Source organism: Pleuronectes platessa, chromosome 22 (genome assembly GCF_947347685.1).
Source record: "Pleuronectes platessa chromosome 22, fPlePla1.1, whole genome shotgun sequence".
NCBI lineage: Eukaryota > Metazoa > Chordata > Actinopteri > Pleuronectiformes > Pleuronectidae > Pleuronectes > Pleuronectes platessa.
Window position 1 is genome coordinate 9,479,400 of NC_070647.1, and position 14,829 is coordinate 9,494,228.

At 43.7% G+C, this 14,829-nt stretch overlaps 2 protein-coding genes across 8 annotated transcripts in view; one reads left to right on the forward strand and one right to left on the reverse strand.

Moving 5' to 3' along the window:
• Nucleotides 1–396: 396 nt before the first annotated feature.
• On the reverse strand, nt 397–3,189 carry LOC128428544 (aldo-keto reductase family 1 member D1). Its single transcript, XM_053414755.1, has 9 exons — nt 2,916–3,189; nt 2,667–2,834; nt 2,455–2,571; nt 2,255–2,332; nt 1,681–1,803; nt 1,192–1,301; nt 921–1,086; nt 743–825; nt 397–659 (listed from the first exon to the last, which is right to left on the reverse strand). Exons 1-9 carry the CDS (start codon nt 3,012–3,014, stop codon nt 617–619), a joined length of 987 nt encoding a protein of 328 aa, XP_053270730.1. The 5' UTR covers nt 3,015–3,189; the 3' UTR covers nt 397–616.
• The window catches only part of trim24 (tripartite motif containing 24), a 14,592-nt gene continuing 1,345 nt past the window's right edge, over nt 1,583–14,829 (forward strand). The window contains exons 1-20 of one of the 7 annotated variants that reach the window (XM_053414748.1): nt 1,583–2,607; nt 4,260–5,078; nt 5,693–5,811; nt 5,940–6,087; nt 6,367–6,499; nt 8,329–8,445; nt 8,734–8,848; nt 8,935–9,081; nt 9,174–9,288; nt 9,559–9,704; nt 9,900–10,145; nt 10,405–10,527; nt 10,628–10,775; nt 10,905–10,962; nt 11,409–11,535; nt 11,876–12,177; nt 13,521–13,632; nt 13,774–13,848; nt 14,072–14,233; nt 14,351–14,829. The exon at nt 14,351–14,829 is cut by the window's right edge and continues 1,345 nt beyond it. In XM_053414748.1, coding sequence (XP_053270723.1) covers nt 4,814–5,078; nt 5,693–5,811; nt 5,940–6,087; nt 6,367–6,499; nt 8,329–8,445; nt 8,734–8,848; nt 8,935–9,081; nt 9,174–9,288; nt 9,559–9,704; nt 9,900–10,145; nt 10,405–10,527; nt 10,628–10,775; nt 10,905–10,962; nt 11,409–11,535; nt 11,876–12,177; nt 13,521–13,632; nt 13,774–13,848; nt 14,072–14,233; nt 14,351–14,829 — 3,137 coding nt within the window. In that variant the 5' untranslated portion in view covers nt 1,583–2,607; nt 4,260–4,813. Of the gene's footprint in view, nt 5,079–5,692; nt 5,812–5,939; nt 6,088–6,366; nt 6,500–8,328; nt 8,446–8,733; nt 8,849–8,934; nt 9,082–9,173; nt 9,289–9,558; nt 9,705–9,899; nt 10,146–10,404; nt 10,528–10,627; nt 10,776–10,904; nt 10,963–11,408; nt 11,536–11,875; nt 12,178–13,520; nt 13,633–13,773; nt 13,849–14,071; nt 14,234–14,350 lie in introns of all 7 variants that reach the window. The other 6 variants (XM_053414750.1, XM_053414749.1, XM_053414751.1 and 3 more) reach the window with 6 other exon arrangements.

Consider the following 14,829-nt stretch of genomic DNA (forward strand, 5'->3'; position numbering starts at 1 on the left):
TCAACAGACAGTCCACAGTTGTTGAAGTAAAGCTTTTGAGTAAATGGAAACTGCGAAACTCTGAAATCTGCTGTTAAGGAGTATGTCTGTCTCTTTCTCCCCTTTCACTTGTCGCTGTAGTAATATTACACAGCATATTGTTCTCCAATTGCAAAGCATTACTGTTTTAGAAAGTAGAATCCATGTCCACACCCTACAGGCGCATGATCCTTTCACACAACAGGACGGCTTGCTCCTGTCGGGACGAACCCAAAAACCATAAAGGTTCAGAATGATGTCATCTTCATGCATCTGTAGCAATGTGCACATCAGTATAACGGCCCCTCGGTGCTACTCGCAGCTTCTGGATTTGGAACCCAAATTTGAGAATCTCGAGGTCATAGTATTAACGAACACTTTGCTTAAAAATATTTTTAATGAGCAGGTTTTACACAGTAACAAATATGGGTGGCGGGTAACAGGTGTTACTCTACACACTGAGGCAGAACCGGCAAATGAACACAGAATGGAGATTTACCAAATGCATTTGTAATAGTACAGTTACAACAAGAGATACAACATGAGACGAGAGAGAAAATCCCCCCGATAAACTGAACCAGCTTGAAATCGGTGGTGTCTAGTATTCATCATGGAACGGATACTCTGGATGATCTGCCCACCTGTTGAGTAAATAGAGAGAGACATTAATTATGTGTTTGTTAGAGGAGCAGGGCGTCAGTCACGCAGTGTGCATCGCACTCACATGAGGAGCTCCACGAAACGGATATCCTTGTTCAACCCCTCAATTGCCTTCATCTCGGCCTCCGTCAGAGAGAAGTCAAATATCTGCAGAGATTCAAAAGACATCGATCACACCTCGATTCGTATTTTCTTCCCTGATATTTCGAGGTGCATGTTTTGGCGGGGCCACTCAAGCTAACCTGAAAGTTCTCCTTGATGCGAGCGGCGTTGAAGCTCTTCGGGATGACCACCACTCCTCTCTGCGCGTTGAATCTCAGGGCCACCTGGGCTGTGGTCTTATTGTACTTTTTGGCAATCGATACCAGCAGCTCATCTTCTAAGAGGGGCGGGCATTTCAGGTTCACCCTGTTGGAAAGACTGGTATTTTACTATGACACAGCAAATTTTGCTTATCTACAGATGGGTGCCACCTTTAAATGCAGGGATATTACTGTGTGAGCATTCCCATACCAGGATGAATCTCTGGATGTCCCCAATGGGCTGTATCCCACAATGACAATATCCTTCTCCCGGCAGTATTCAAGCAACTTTGGCTGAGTGAAATAAGGATGGCATTCAACCTATGTTTAGAAAAACACATATTGATTGTTAGTTCCTATAGAGAAATTGGGGTCTATGCACGCCATGAAGTACAAATTTGTTGGCTGCGTAGACACTGAAGGCACAACTGAAATGAGATGGTCTGATCTAACAAGGATCTCTGTGATTTGCCTGAGACCTAATTTTAAAAGAGTGACCATTGGACATTTCGCTGGCCTCACTCTGGGAGATGGGCCAGCTTAGTCGTTCTGCTGTAACGCAATGTGTCGTCAAACACAGCCTGACCCTGAATTGCGACACTTTTTTTTTATTTGCTTGGTGCCTTTTACTGTCAGCCAGTCTCTTCCACCTGTTACGCGAGTATCTTTGTATCATTCGCCTTCGTTACCGTGTCTGTACCTGGTTTGAGACTGGCTTGTGCTTCAGTCCAGGTTTGTTCATTATCAGCTCCAGCTGTCGCTTGTTATAGTTGGATACTCCAAGAGATTTCACAAGCCCGGCGTCTTTGCAAGCCTCCAAAGCCTGACAGAGGTAAAAACAGGGCACAGCCAGAAAGCAACAAGTTCAACTTTGGACCAACTGTGTATTTGATAGGCACATAACACAGGCGGCTGTCAGAGGTATGGTTCTTGACCCGAGCCCATGTTTATGACAAAACGTCAATTTTTTGCGTTTAGCATTGTCTGTCGAAAATCAAGTAAACTGATTAAAGCTGATCTTTATAGTCAAATAACAAATAATCAATGTTTATATATTAGTGGGTTGAGAGAAAGAGAACGAGTGAGTGAGAGAGAGAATGTGACTAGAAAGACCTCATGAATATGCAAATTTCTGAATTGTGGGTTTGACAGTAACAGTTTGACAGTAACAGTTTTCAAACTCAGTTTTGCACATTGATCACACACGGTTCAGCAATATGTGAAGGTCAGGGGCTCGTTTTATTCTTGAATAGCAAGTAGAGGGTAAGTCTCACCTCCCATGTTGCACAGAGGTCAGTCTCGTGATAGATATATTTCCCACTGTCATCTTTGGGGTAGAATGTTTCCCCTGGCTTCAGAAAATAAAAGTAATTTTGTAAAAATGACTGAGGAGAAATATCTTTGGCAGTAATGCAATGTTTACAAAAGACAAGCCATGTTTTTCGTCAACAGGTACAGAGGAACTTGTTTTTACCTTGAAGGCAGTCGGCATTTCCACTATATAGAGGTCAACATAGTCCAGCTGTAACGTCTTCAACGTTTGCTCAAGTGCAGGTCGCACTAATTCAGGAGGATGGAATGTGTTCCACAACTGCATGAGACAAAACAAAAGCTCTAACATGTTACAGTAAGTTTAGCGTTCGCCGCCGTGTAGCCAGTAAGCTGTAACTTCAAAGACAAACAAACCTTCCCACAGTAGAAGATGTCTTCTCTCTTCACGGTTCCATCTGCAATTTTGTCCCTTATCGCTTGTCCCACCTCATGCTCGTTGAAATAGACCAAAGCCCCATCGATGTGCCGGTACCCGGTGTCAATGGCCACTTTAACGGATTCACATGCAGTTCCTTTAGGTGTCTGTCAGGAAATTGTAAAACTCAGTGAAATATAGTCTGCATGTCCCATTGGTAATCTGGGTAAATGTACATGGTGTCTTACCGTGCGAGGGTCTCCATATGTCCCCAGTCCCATCAAGGGTATGCTGTTCCCATCACTTAGAGGAACGGAGTGGCTCTCAGCTGTGAGGTTCATTCTCATCAAAGTGTGACTCTTGGAGCTGTCACAGCCGCACGCGTCCTGGTCTAGAGCTCAGGGTTGAGTACGTCAGTCACAGAGATAAGATTATCCCTGTTCTGCTGCACTTTGACACTGTTGTGGCTCCTGAGATAACATTAGAAAGACTCCTCCCAGGGCGGCAGTGCTGGACTGTGACAGCCCCTCGACTAAATGTCGATTGAGGCTACAATTTAGGTAATGGTTACAAATGATTTGAGTTGAGTTAATATTGATAGATGATGCTCAGGGCAAGTCAATATAAGGTTGTGATTTTATTAAACCTAAGGGTTCGCCCACTCCAGGACAGTGTCCCCTATAGCCCAATATTTAGGGTCATTATTCATGGTCAAGAGGCTCATAGTAACCAGGTGTGTGAAATAAACAACTGCACAGCTGTGGTATTTAAAGGTCCCGTGTGTGAGATTTAGGTGAAAGGGATCTATTGGCAGAAATAATCCTAGTGAAGTTTTCACTCGTGTATTTCATTTGAATTGTACAATTGTTTTGTTTTTTACCCTAGAATGAGCCTTTTATATTGAAATACTTTATATTTACATCAGGAGCAGGTCACCTCTATGGTAGCCGCCATGTGGTTTACAGTAGCCCAGACTGGACAAACAAACACCTTTTGATTTTTTTATGACAACTGAAGGCTACCACAGGTTCTCCTTCATGTTTGGAAGGCGATGGAGAGGTGAAAAACGCAGCCTCACCACTATCACAAAATTTTGCACACTTAACCTTTATTTGTGTAAAATACCCAGGGGCCACACACGGTAAGCAGGTGACACTGTCAAGGAGTGGAGAAAATAAATATTTTTAAACTTACATAAAACCTTTAGGGTGTAGCTTCAAACAGGTTAGACCTTTTTTTGGGGAGTGATTGGTAAATTGTACTTTCAGAGTATTTTCATGGAAGACCTTCGTTATTTAACAGCTGACTCACATCTATAATACCATTATTAAACAATTGATCATAAGGTAATGACTGGTTCTTGTGTGTGCTATAGGCTCTGTTCCAGATATAACATTATTTTAAATACTATAGTTTCTTAGCAGAATTACTTTAAGAAGCAGGTTTTTTTTATATATCGCTTGATCCAGTTTATTGTGAAAGTGTTGTTGAGGGAGCCACAGTCAGCGGTGGGTTCACAAATTGAACCCACCGCTGGTGTTTGTATTCAGAACGACATTTACGACCAAGGTTTATTTTTATTTGTTTTAAAGGTTTACACATGCTTTGGGACACATGGCAACGGGGCAACAGGCCGCGACGCGACACCAGCACAGTGTGACTGTCCCTTTAAGACACCGCAGGGGCTTGTGGGTAATGTACATCGTTTGTGTTTTGAGACGCCAGCGCACAGATGGTCGCTTTCCCCCTGGACCCATGAGGCTTTAAACACTTTGTATGTAGCCTCATTTTAATTCACAAGTGACCGTGCGATATTAATTGTTGCCCGTTTCTAATGGGAAGCGCAACAAACGCGGGGAAACCACTATTTATTGACCCTTAGCATATGTGCACTCAAATCAAGCTAGCTCGCTAGTTTAGCTTCCAGAACGGAAGTCACTCTCAAACCCAAGCGGTGAACGTACCGTCCAGTAAACCACAGTTTGCGGTGTTAAAATGGCTGCGTATCTAAGGTTGTAATGCGCCGGGTCGGTGTTGGTATCCCCTGTCGGGCTGGCTTCAGTAAAAATCTGAGGCTCTGCTTTTGTTTTTAATCGCACCGCTGTATCGATCGGTTGCCTGTGAAGATCGCTGATCGGGAGAAGCGATGGACGAAAGGGTCGACAACGACGACATTGTCATCATCGTGGAGAACGAGGCGGAGAGTCTGCCAGCCCAGGAGGAGAGGCTCAAGCAGCCGGGCACCATCGGGCTCATGGACACTTGTCCCAGCTGCAAGTTGAGCTTCCACAACAGGGAGCCCAAGCTGCTGCCGTGCCTCCACTCCTTCTGCAAGAGGTGTCTGCCGCCCCCCTTCAGGAGCGCCGATCCCAGGCGGGACTCTCAGGGTCAGGTCGACAACAACAAACCACGTGAGTACACACGTCTCGATGCCACCAGGTCCTGTCAGTGTCACGAGCCAGTTGTGGTTCATGACACTGTGGTAGATTGCTACGAAGCAAGGATAGGAGTGACGCATGCTGGGATATCCGTTATGTCTGAAAGCAACAAGTTAATATCATAGGTGCTTATCACTCTGGATGTTCCGTTATGCTGATAACAGTTACTCTTAACTCTTACAATGAGTCAGCACACAGTCTTCTACTTTTGCTTTTTTCCGGAGGCTAGTATATTTTGGCTCCAGATCTAATGTTTCATGGCCATGACTCATCTCCGAGCTGGTTCCAGGCTTAAAACTCTTTTTAGTTTCTGAAATAGAAATGGAGAAAGTGAATGTGGAAATTAACTTCAAGAGCCAGAGCCGTCCTAAAAGTGTGTGGTCCAACAACGTTAAGGCTCCAGAAGCAGTCCTTGCCAGTGTCCGACCTTGCATTTTAGGCAGTATTGGACGCATTTCTCATGCGGGTATCATTGTCGGAATATCCTTTAACTAATAGCCAATGCCGTGCATTTATTATAAAACATGCTACTATGTCAGTGAATAGGATGTGACATTTTGAATGATGGATCTGGTCTCTTGCTTCAGTGGGGGCCCTCCGCTGTCCGGTATGCAGACAGGAATGCTGGGAGATGGACGTGCTGGATAATTTCTTTGTCAAGGACTCTGCTGAGATGCCGAGCAGCACCATGGAGAAAAGCAGCCAGGTCACCTGCACATCCTGCGCCTTTCCTCTCACATGAGCAACAATTCAGCTTTATGACACCACTCTCTCCAAAACTACATTGGTGGTTTTTAACAAATTGGTTGTGTTCTTTCTACCTGGGTTTAATAGGTGTGTATGAGCTGCGATGACAACACAGAAGCAACAGGTTACTGTGTGGAGTGTGTGGAGTTTCTGTGCCTGACGTGCATTGAGGCGCACCAGCGGGTCAAGTTCACCAGGGATCACACCATACGACAGAAGGAGGAGATGTCTCCAGGTAGTGTGCGTCTGTGCACAGCAATTCTCTGGAACAAAAGTATATAACCTAATAATCTGCATTTTTTTCTATACCTAAGTTATGGCATATTCATAATTCTGTAGTTAAGTGATAATATGAATTCTGTCAAATATAGATTTCTTTTGAATATTCTGCAAACCCCCTAAGGTGTTTCGGACTGCGGGCTATATGCATAATGTTGACAATAAGCATACAAAGGAAATGTTAAGCTGCTTCTTTTAGTTGATAAAGTAAATATACTGTTTGTTTGTTTCCCAGAAGCAGTTGGCCTTTCCACACAGAAACCCGTGTTTTGTGACGTCCACAAGCAGGAGCCCCTGAAGCTGTTCTGTGAGACGTGTGACCGACTCACCTGTCGAGACTGTCAGCTGCTTAAGCACAAGGATCACAAGTATGTGCCGTTGTTTTCCCCTTAACACAAAACAGTGTTTTTGCTTTGCGTGGTCCGAGTGAGAAAGGCAACCTCCGGACCCAATTGTGGGGAAGTTCTCCAGGTTCTTTTTTAGCCTCCTGTGGAGAAGCAGCTTGTTACAGCATTGTAGATAATTTATAGCCTGACGTTGTCATACTCACAATTCTAGTCGATACTATGTGAGTCTGATACCGCTCCATTGGGCTGTGATTATGGGGCGTGTTACAACCGAACCAGGAAATAAAATTCCTCTTCGCTCAATTGGATAGACCTACAACCAATCAGAGCAACGTAGTATGTGACGTATGTAAAGCGACGCATAGTTGTTGTCAACAGAACTTAACTGCATGCACGCTGGAAGAAGTAGAAGAAGATCAGTAAAAACGATTTTTGCCGGGGTTGTAAAAATAATTTAGGATAACCGGAGAGCTTACCAACACGATCAGCATTTTTGAGAAAAACAGTTAATGTAACAGCCCCCCCCCCGAACATGACGCAGAGTTTCTCTACTGATGGCACACGGCTCTTTATTGTTCACTTCATCTTAGCCGTAAATACACCGTAAAACTGGAATGACATTAAGTATACGATATTTTAATCCATAAAACCAAACACAAACGTTAAAATACAATAAACAAACAAATCACCGCGAAACAAATCTGATGCGTTAACGTGACAGCGACTCCCGTTCCGCGCTACCTGCAGCAAAGTAAATGGGACCAGCTTCCTTACCTCGTTCCGCTGGCGAGGGGTGTTAAACTCTAGTTTTTGAGAAATGCCGCGCAGCCGGCGTCCGGTTGTAGTTCCTGCTCCTATCCTTGTGCCGGTGCTGTACGGCAGGTGTCTTTTTGCACTGGTCCGCAAGCGAGGGATCTGGTGCGTCTATTAACATGGTCCGCTCCTTAAACTGCAGGTATTTATGCGAGGGGAGTCGCTACGTGTAAAACAAAATAAGCCCAACACAAAATAACAGAATAAAACAGTATGCATAAAGTGGCAGGTGTAGCAGTCAGTTACAGTAAAGGTGAATGCACGTACGAACAAGTTCCCCGTTTAGGATTACAGCTCCACAACACATCAAACTAATCGTATCGCATTTGTCGGTCCTGTAAGAACTTAATAACACGGTTGGAACGCGACATTCCCGTATCCCATCTTCTTCGCGACCATCGGGGCCAGCTGATAGATTAAACTTTTTCCGAATCCCGTAGGAAGGACGGCAAAAACATCTTTTCGATCTACAAATGCCTTGATCGCGTTTCTATGTTCCTCTTTCAAAATTAATGCGCTGTCGATGTCTCCTAAAACAGACTCAATGGCAGCATCTACACATCTCAGCTCTCCAGCGGCAGGCATGTTTGTGGAAAACAAAGTCAACCCAAGCGCTCTTTGATGATGTAGTTGATTACGTTACCGTTGATCATCTGTCCATCATCGTATAAAGCCTGCCCTGACAATCTGATTGGTCCGGTCGATTTCGAACCGGGCATAATTTCTCCCCAACGGAGCGACTCCAGACCGAACTTCCGACCTCAAATGTTGTGGGCGGGGCTAAATTCGTCTGGCATCCAGGCTAGATAATTTAGCAAGCCAGCTTCGAATTTTAAGCAAGTCATTTTCCCTTGTCATTCATAATGTGCTGTGCGTTAAAACCTATTTACTGTCAGAAACAGATCAAATACATTGAGGTGTCAGTATTTCTTTTAAAGCCCCATTGTCTTTTCCCAAAAAATACCCAATGATTAATTCAGGAGAAGGAGCTTTTTTTTCTTCTGTTCATCACACACTTTGATCTCCCTTGTGTCCAGCTACCAGTTTTTGGAGGATGCTTACAGAAACCACAAGCAGTACCTGGAGAACATGACGCAGCAGTTACAAGAGAAACGAAGAGCCATTGAAGAAGTGTCCAGCTGTATCAGCAACGGGTAAAGTTTGTTTCTACAGCTTTGATCGTAATTTGGACTAAACCTGAATTTACCCAGATTACCGCAAATCCTGCTTCGTAGTACAGGCCTCTGGGCTATATGCACTGCAGGTGTAATAGAATGTGTTTAAAACTTAATTTTAGCAAATCACTTGCCCAAGAACACTGAAATGCTGCATATACATAATGAGAATTTCATTTCAGCAAATTTAACGATATTCAAAAGACTTTGGGTCAATGTAGCAGATGATATTACAGCCAATTTTCATTTTCTGTTTGATTCTCTCAGACTTCAACAAGTTGAAGAAAACCGTAAGTCTGTAACAAATGAAATAAAGAAGTCCATCTGTAACCTGATCATGGAGATCAACAGGAAGGGGAAGATTCTGGTTAACCAGCTTGAGGTACAGTTTTTTTTAATTTATTTTTTTATCTGCATATCAAAGTCAATTGTGAGATATGTTTGTTTTTATATATTTCATGATCTCAGGGTCTGACTAAAGAACACGAGCTGGGTTTGAAAAAGCAACAAGACGACGTCAACTCGCTGAGTCGGCACCTCGATCATGTAATAAGCTTTACACAATGGGCCACAGCCAGCCACAGTGGAACAGCTCTGCTGTACTGCAAGAGACTGGTGAGTTTTTACAATAATTACTTGACAAAATGCGACAATTGTGTTATAATTTCAGTGACACTTGTTGAATGTCCCTCTCTGTTGTCTCCTAGATCCTTTACCAGATCCATTACCTGATGAGAGCAAGCTGTAATCCCTCCATCGTCCCTCAGAGTTCAGTTCGCTTCCAGTGTCGCTCTGGTTTCTGGGCCACTAACGTGGACCTTGGTAAGAATCACATTATCAGAAACTCTCGCTATATGTGCAATCAGCAGTGATGCTGGCGGACTGCAGAAATACATAGACTTAAAATAAAGATTGACGACATGACAGGTCTCCAGAATTGAAGCTCAATGTGATTAAAGGTTAGACCCAGAATCCTGGATGATTTATAATGTTAAAATATCTACATCAGAGAGAAGGAAAATATGTTCTTTCAAAATAAATCCACAGTTCTGTGCTTATTATTCATAGTTATTATTTGCTTATGTTGTCCAGGTGCTCTGACGGTAGAAAGGGGCCCGGGACGACCGCCCATCCCCAACCACCAAGCACCTCCCAGAGCAGAGGCGGCCGCGGCTGCTGGAGCTCTGTCGCTCTCTGCTCAGCAGCGTCAGAGCACGCTGGCCCAGCTCCAGATGCAGGTAGTGGTTTTGATTCCCTGATAAGTTAACTAGTAATGCGTAAAAAGTAAGGGGATAGGGGTGAATATTTATTTGCACTCTTTGCTTGCCTCTCGAGTACTGTGAAATGTTCTTAGTGCTCTTTATCTTTTAAGATCATAATTAAAGTACAGCCTCTTCCAGCACTGAAACTGTTCAACCACCCCTTTGTCCAAGGTTGACAAGCTTTCCCAACAGTCCCACAGACAGCCCCCTCCCAACCACTGGTCCTGGTACCAGAACGTCCGGCTCCCGGGACCCCCTGGCCCTCCGCCGCCGACCAGGCCCGTCCACGGAGGATCCTCCCCCTCCCAGGGACCCCTAGGTTTGGCACAACCGGGACGCAGGTATGGGAGTTCCCAGCCAAACACGAGAAGTCCCACCTCCTCCATGCTTCACAACTCGGGATTCACACCTGCTCAGGTAAGTGACTGCAGGTTTGAAACTGGATGTATGGGTGTGTGTTGGAAGTTGGACAAACTTGTTTATTTATATCAAACTTATCAAAGATTGAAATAACAGAAAGACTCTTAAAGAATTTCTTGTACCAATGTTTTATTCAATAGTGTGTCTTAACCTTTAATTGATAGTATTTTTAAATCCCTACAAAATAATAAGAATAACTGACACTAACTTATCAAATCTGAACTAAGCTTTCAACTTCATTTTTTTCCACATCTAGTCTCTGAGAGATCTGATCAATAGCTCCAGCTTCCCTCCTAAACCCGGGGATGTGTTGCAGGGTACTTCTCGCTACCAACAGCCTCTGTCTGCCGGAGCAGCGACACAGATGTCCCTACATCAGGTCTGTACTCGAGGGACCAAAGAGATTTTTAGTCTGACTTTAGCAGTTTTTTTTAACTTTGTCTTGTTAATAACACCCTATATTTGTTTTGTTCCCTCAGAGGGGCATGCCTGAGCCCTCCTTCCTGAAGAGGAGTGAAGCCAGCGCAACGGTCCCCTCCATCTCCATCTCCATCCCCAAACACAGCTACGTTCCAAGTCTCGCCTCAGCATCAACAGATAAAACAAGCACACTTAACCACATGGCAGGTCAGTGTCTAAGCTTCAGTCGAGTCGCAGCCGGAGAAAAACTCTATGAATATGATAACAAAAATGAATGCTTTACATCGCAATTTCCAGATTTTTAAAGTTGTTTTTTTATCATCCTCTTCTCTCTAGTTCAAGCAAGGCAGAACTCCCCGATGGCCAAACCTTCGTCTTCAGACCGAGGCACAGGGTAAGAAAAGATCCTGATAAAACAGGGCTTTTAAATTGTCAAAGTTTAGTTTTCAGGACAATACTTGAATTAACAAATGTTGCTTTTATCTAATGCATATTCTTAGTTTAGACTTATCTCATTGTGAAACTGTTGACCTTTGTCAGATTTTTTTATTCTGAGGTTTGTATGAAATTATTGTAGATTGTGTCATGTTTGATAGCCTTTGTTTACGTCACTGTTTACAATCATTATCTAAGCCTAGAATATAAAAAATACAAATGCAATATGTCCTTGTGACTTTTTTTTTTTTTTTTTTTACCTCTACTGCATTCACGTGTATCTTGACGTTCAGAAGACAATCTGATCTTTTAAACCAGCTGAAGAAACCAAGGTCGATGTGTGTTTGTTCAATCTATATTGGTGCTTATCTTCTTCTCCTGTCTCTGACAATCTGTGCGATGAAGGACGTCTTCCTGGAAGCAGAGTTCTGAGCCGACGTCTGCCCCCTCAGCCAAGCGACGAAGAAGGACGTCCCCAGGGCCCATTATCATCATCAAAGATGAACCAGAGGACGAGGATGAAGTTCATTTTGTAAGATTTTTTTTTAAAATTATATTTAGTTGTGTAATATGTTGTTAAAAGTTCCCTAAAGTGGCACAGTTTTAGTATGTAGTGGGTTGTAAAGCTGCTTTCAGGTGTCTTGTGAAATTTGACGCTGGTGTCGATGTGCTTATAAACTTATTTATACAGATTTTTACAACATGTCCAGATCAGATTTTCTTTACATTTTGTCTTAAAAAATCTAAAGTTAAAGGACTTTTCTGTCTCCTTCTTTGTTAATCAAAATATCAGGTCCTTGCTTTCTAATTATCTCTTCTTTTTTTTTACATTGTAACTTGATGTATATATCCTGCTTTTTCATTGGCTACAGGTGCAGTCCAGCGTTGGGTCCAGCCTGCCCGACAGCAGCACCGGGGCTCAGTCAATGCCCCGGCTGCAGCAGAAGGTGTCTGTCCCAAACCTGGTCCCCGGATCAGAGTCCAACACTGGGAAAGAGCAGTGTCCTCAGCCCGTTGCTCAGCCAGAGTCTGTGAAGAGAGCGGAGCCGGAGGAAGATCCCAACGAGGACTGGTGTGCCGTGTGTCAGAACGGAGGAGAGCTGCTGTGTTGCGACAAGTGTCCCAAAGTTTTCCACCTGACCTGCCACATCCCTTCGCTGAACGAGTCCCCCAGGTGAGAGACAAGACTGTCTCGCGGTGACACGGGGCTGTCAAACATTTACACCGTATGTTGGGTGCCACCACAGGAATTAATAGGCAGAAGTTAATAAATAATATGGTACCCGATGGAGAGTGTGATTTTTGAAGCTTTACTAGCTGCACATTTAGTCTTAGAAAAACATTTATCACAGTTATCCATCCATCCGCTTATCCAGGCTCAGGTCCCGGAGGTAGGATGTCCAAGACCTCCCTCTCCCGAGCCACACAACAACTGTAAACAACAGTTATCTTTTTTCAATTATTTCTTAATTAGTCTTCAAATTTTTAAATAGGCAATCAACAGACCCAATAAAGGAAAAGAAGAGAGGGAAAAAAGAAACCTCATTTATTTTCCGGGGTATATTATACCAATCCGTTTCATAGAGGGTGTTGTGATCCATCGGTGAAACGTCCAACATGTAGCTTTTCTAGGAATTTCTCATAAATAGTTCCAGTGTGTTTGTGTCCAGAACATATTGTGCTGTGGGTTTTTAATCTGTGCTGCAGCAAACACCGCTGCCTTGTCACAGCTCTCACAGTCGTTAGTGGTCACTGGCTGACTTCAACATCTGCTGCTGCTCAGTGGCTCAAATTGAGCTTTGTGGGCTTTGACAAAGTAAAATAACAGACGAAATAAGATGTGAAGTTTGATGATGCTCACTTTCATTCCACCGAGACCTGACTTCCACAGCTTGATAATGTGCACAACCTCGTCTGACTCCAAAACAAAACAAGGAGATTGAGGAACTATTTCCAGCAAGAACTTCAATCTACTTTCAGTTAACTTCTAATTGTTGTAAATGCCATTCGTCTAACAATATATAGAATATTCTCAGCAGTGTGAAAGTGCAAAGTGAAAATAGCTAACTTTCAGTATTATAAATGATCAGTAAGTATTGAGATTATAAAGGTGTTGGTAAGTGATTTCAGGTCAGTCTTACTATCCCTTGTACCTACTTATTTACACTTGACAGCTCAAGTATTCCTTTTTACATTTGAAGAAGATCTGGAAAGCACAGTAGATACACTAAAGCAAATACTTGAGCAAAAAAGGAAATATATAATGTTTTCAGCTATGTTCTGTCTTAAGCATTACACCTCCTCTTCACACAATAATTCCTGTATTTCTTATCTGTTATTGTAATTAGAGTAGAACTAATTAGAGGATTCTACGTGAAGACTAACGATGAAGATGCTGATGAGCTCTTCTCCAGGTCGCAGGCTATGTTCTGACGGCCCTGTGAGCAGTCGGTACTTTGTTAATCCTCACACGTGTCCTGACAGCTCTCGGTGTCCTCACATCTCTCCTCTCCTCAGTGGCGAGTGGTTCTGTTCATTCTGCCGAGACCTGGTCTCACCTGAGATGGTGTACGACTCCGACAGAAAGGACGAGGTCGTCTCTGAGGAATTCTCACCGGTCAATAGAAGGGTACGCTCACTCAGTTTCCTCATCTGCTGTTTATATAATAATCCTTTTGTGAGAGGCCCTTATCTTCCATCAAGATCAAATGTCTTCTCCTGAACCATTTGCATGAGTTGAACCTAATCTCTCCTCCTTTTATTTATTCAGAGCTGTGAGAGGTTGCTCCTGCGTCTGTTCTGCAACGACTTCAGCACTGACTTCCAGCAGCCTGCTTCTCCATCGGTAAGGATCTGTATCCAGTGTTCTATCAGTGGAATTAAAAACAAAACACCACTGGTTGGAAACTAGAACTAAACTGGTCATGTGTCTGCTGGACATTTTATTTGAAATCTGATGGGAGGAGTGGGATGTATCGGTTGCATATTTTCCATATTTAGCCATCCCTTGCTAGCTTTTCCTGGATCACCGTCCCTATCTCGAACTTTGAATTATTTTCCCTGTGCAGGAGACCAAGCGGTACAAAGAGCTGATCAAGACGCCGATGGATTTGTCGATAGTGAAGAGGAGACTTGAGTCTAAGTCGCAGGACGGTGAATATTACATGTGTCTTGAGGGATTTGTCGCCGATGTCAGGCTCATATTTTTCAACTGTGCCAAATATTACAAGGTAAAAATCACATTTTACAAATGATATAAATCAACCTAACAACTTAACTTAACAATCATTAATGGGCTCAAGTACAAACTTCTCTTACATTGTCATTTCTGTGCACTGACTGTCCAGGTGACCTCAGAAGTGGGCAGCGCAGGCGTGTACTTGGAGGACTACTTTGAGGAGCAGCTGAAGCTCGCCTACCCAGATAAGATCTTTCCTGGTGGCAGGGAAGATCAGATGATCCCTCCTTTAGAGGACGAGATCGACGAAGATGAAGAAATGATGGCAGACAATGTGGCGCCAATGGAAGATGACAAACCACAGAGTCCTGCAGGACCAGGAATCCCCCCTGTGGAAGAGGATTTCGCTCCTCTGGAAGAGGCGCCGGCCGCGGAAGAGGAGGAAAAGTTGGAAACTGGGGAGAAGGCAACCAACACGAGCAAGAAGGAGACGGAGGAGACAGAGACAAAGGAGAAGGAAACGGAGGAGAAGGAGACTGAGGACAAGGAGACTGAGGACAAGGAGACTGAGGACAAGGAGACTGAGGACAAGGAGACTGAGGACAAGGAGACTGAGGACAAGGAGACTGAGGAGAAGGCGACAGAGGA

What these genes read in the sequence shown, in the direction of transcription:
- LOC128428544 (XM_053414755.1), bottom strand. Translation starts at nt 3,014, where the DNA reads ATGAGAATGAACCTCACAGCTGAGAGCCACTCCGTTCCTCTAAGTGAT. An exon ending in ACATCTTCTACTGTGGGAAG is followed by an intron (nt 2,572 to 2,666) that starts GTTTGTTTGTCT and finishes TGTCTCATGCAG; the next exon opens with TTGTGGAACACATTCCATCC. An exon ending in ACATCCAGAGATTCATCCTG is followed by an intron (nt 1,087 to 1,191) that starts GTATGGGAATGC and finishes TCTTTCCAACAG; the next exon opens with GGTGAACCTGAAATGCCCGC.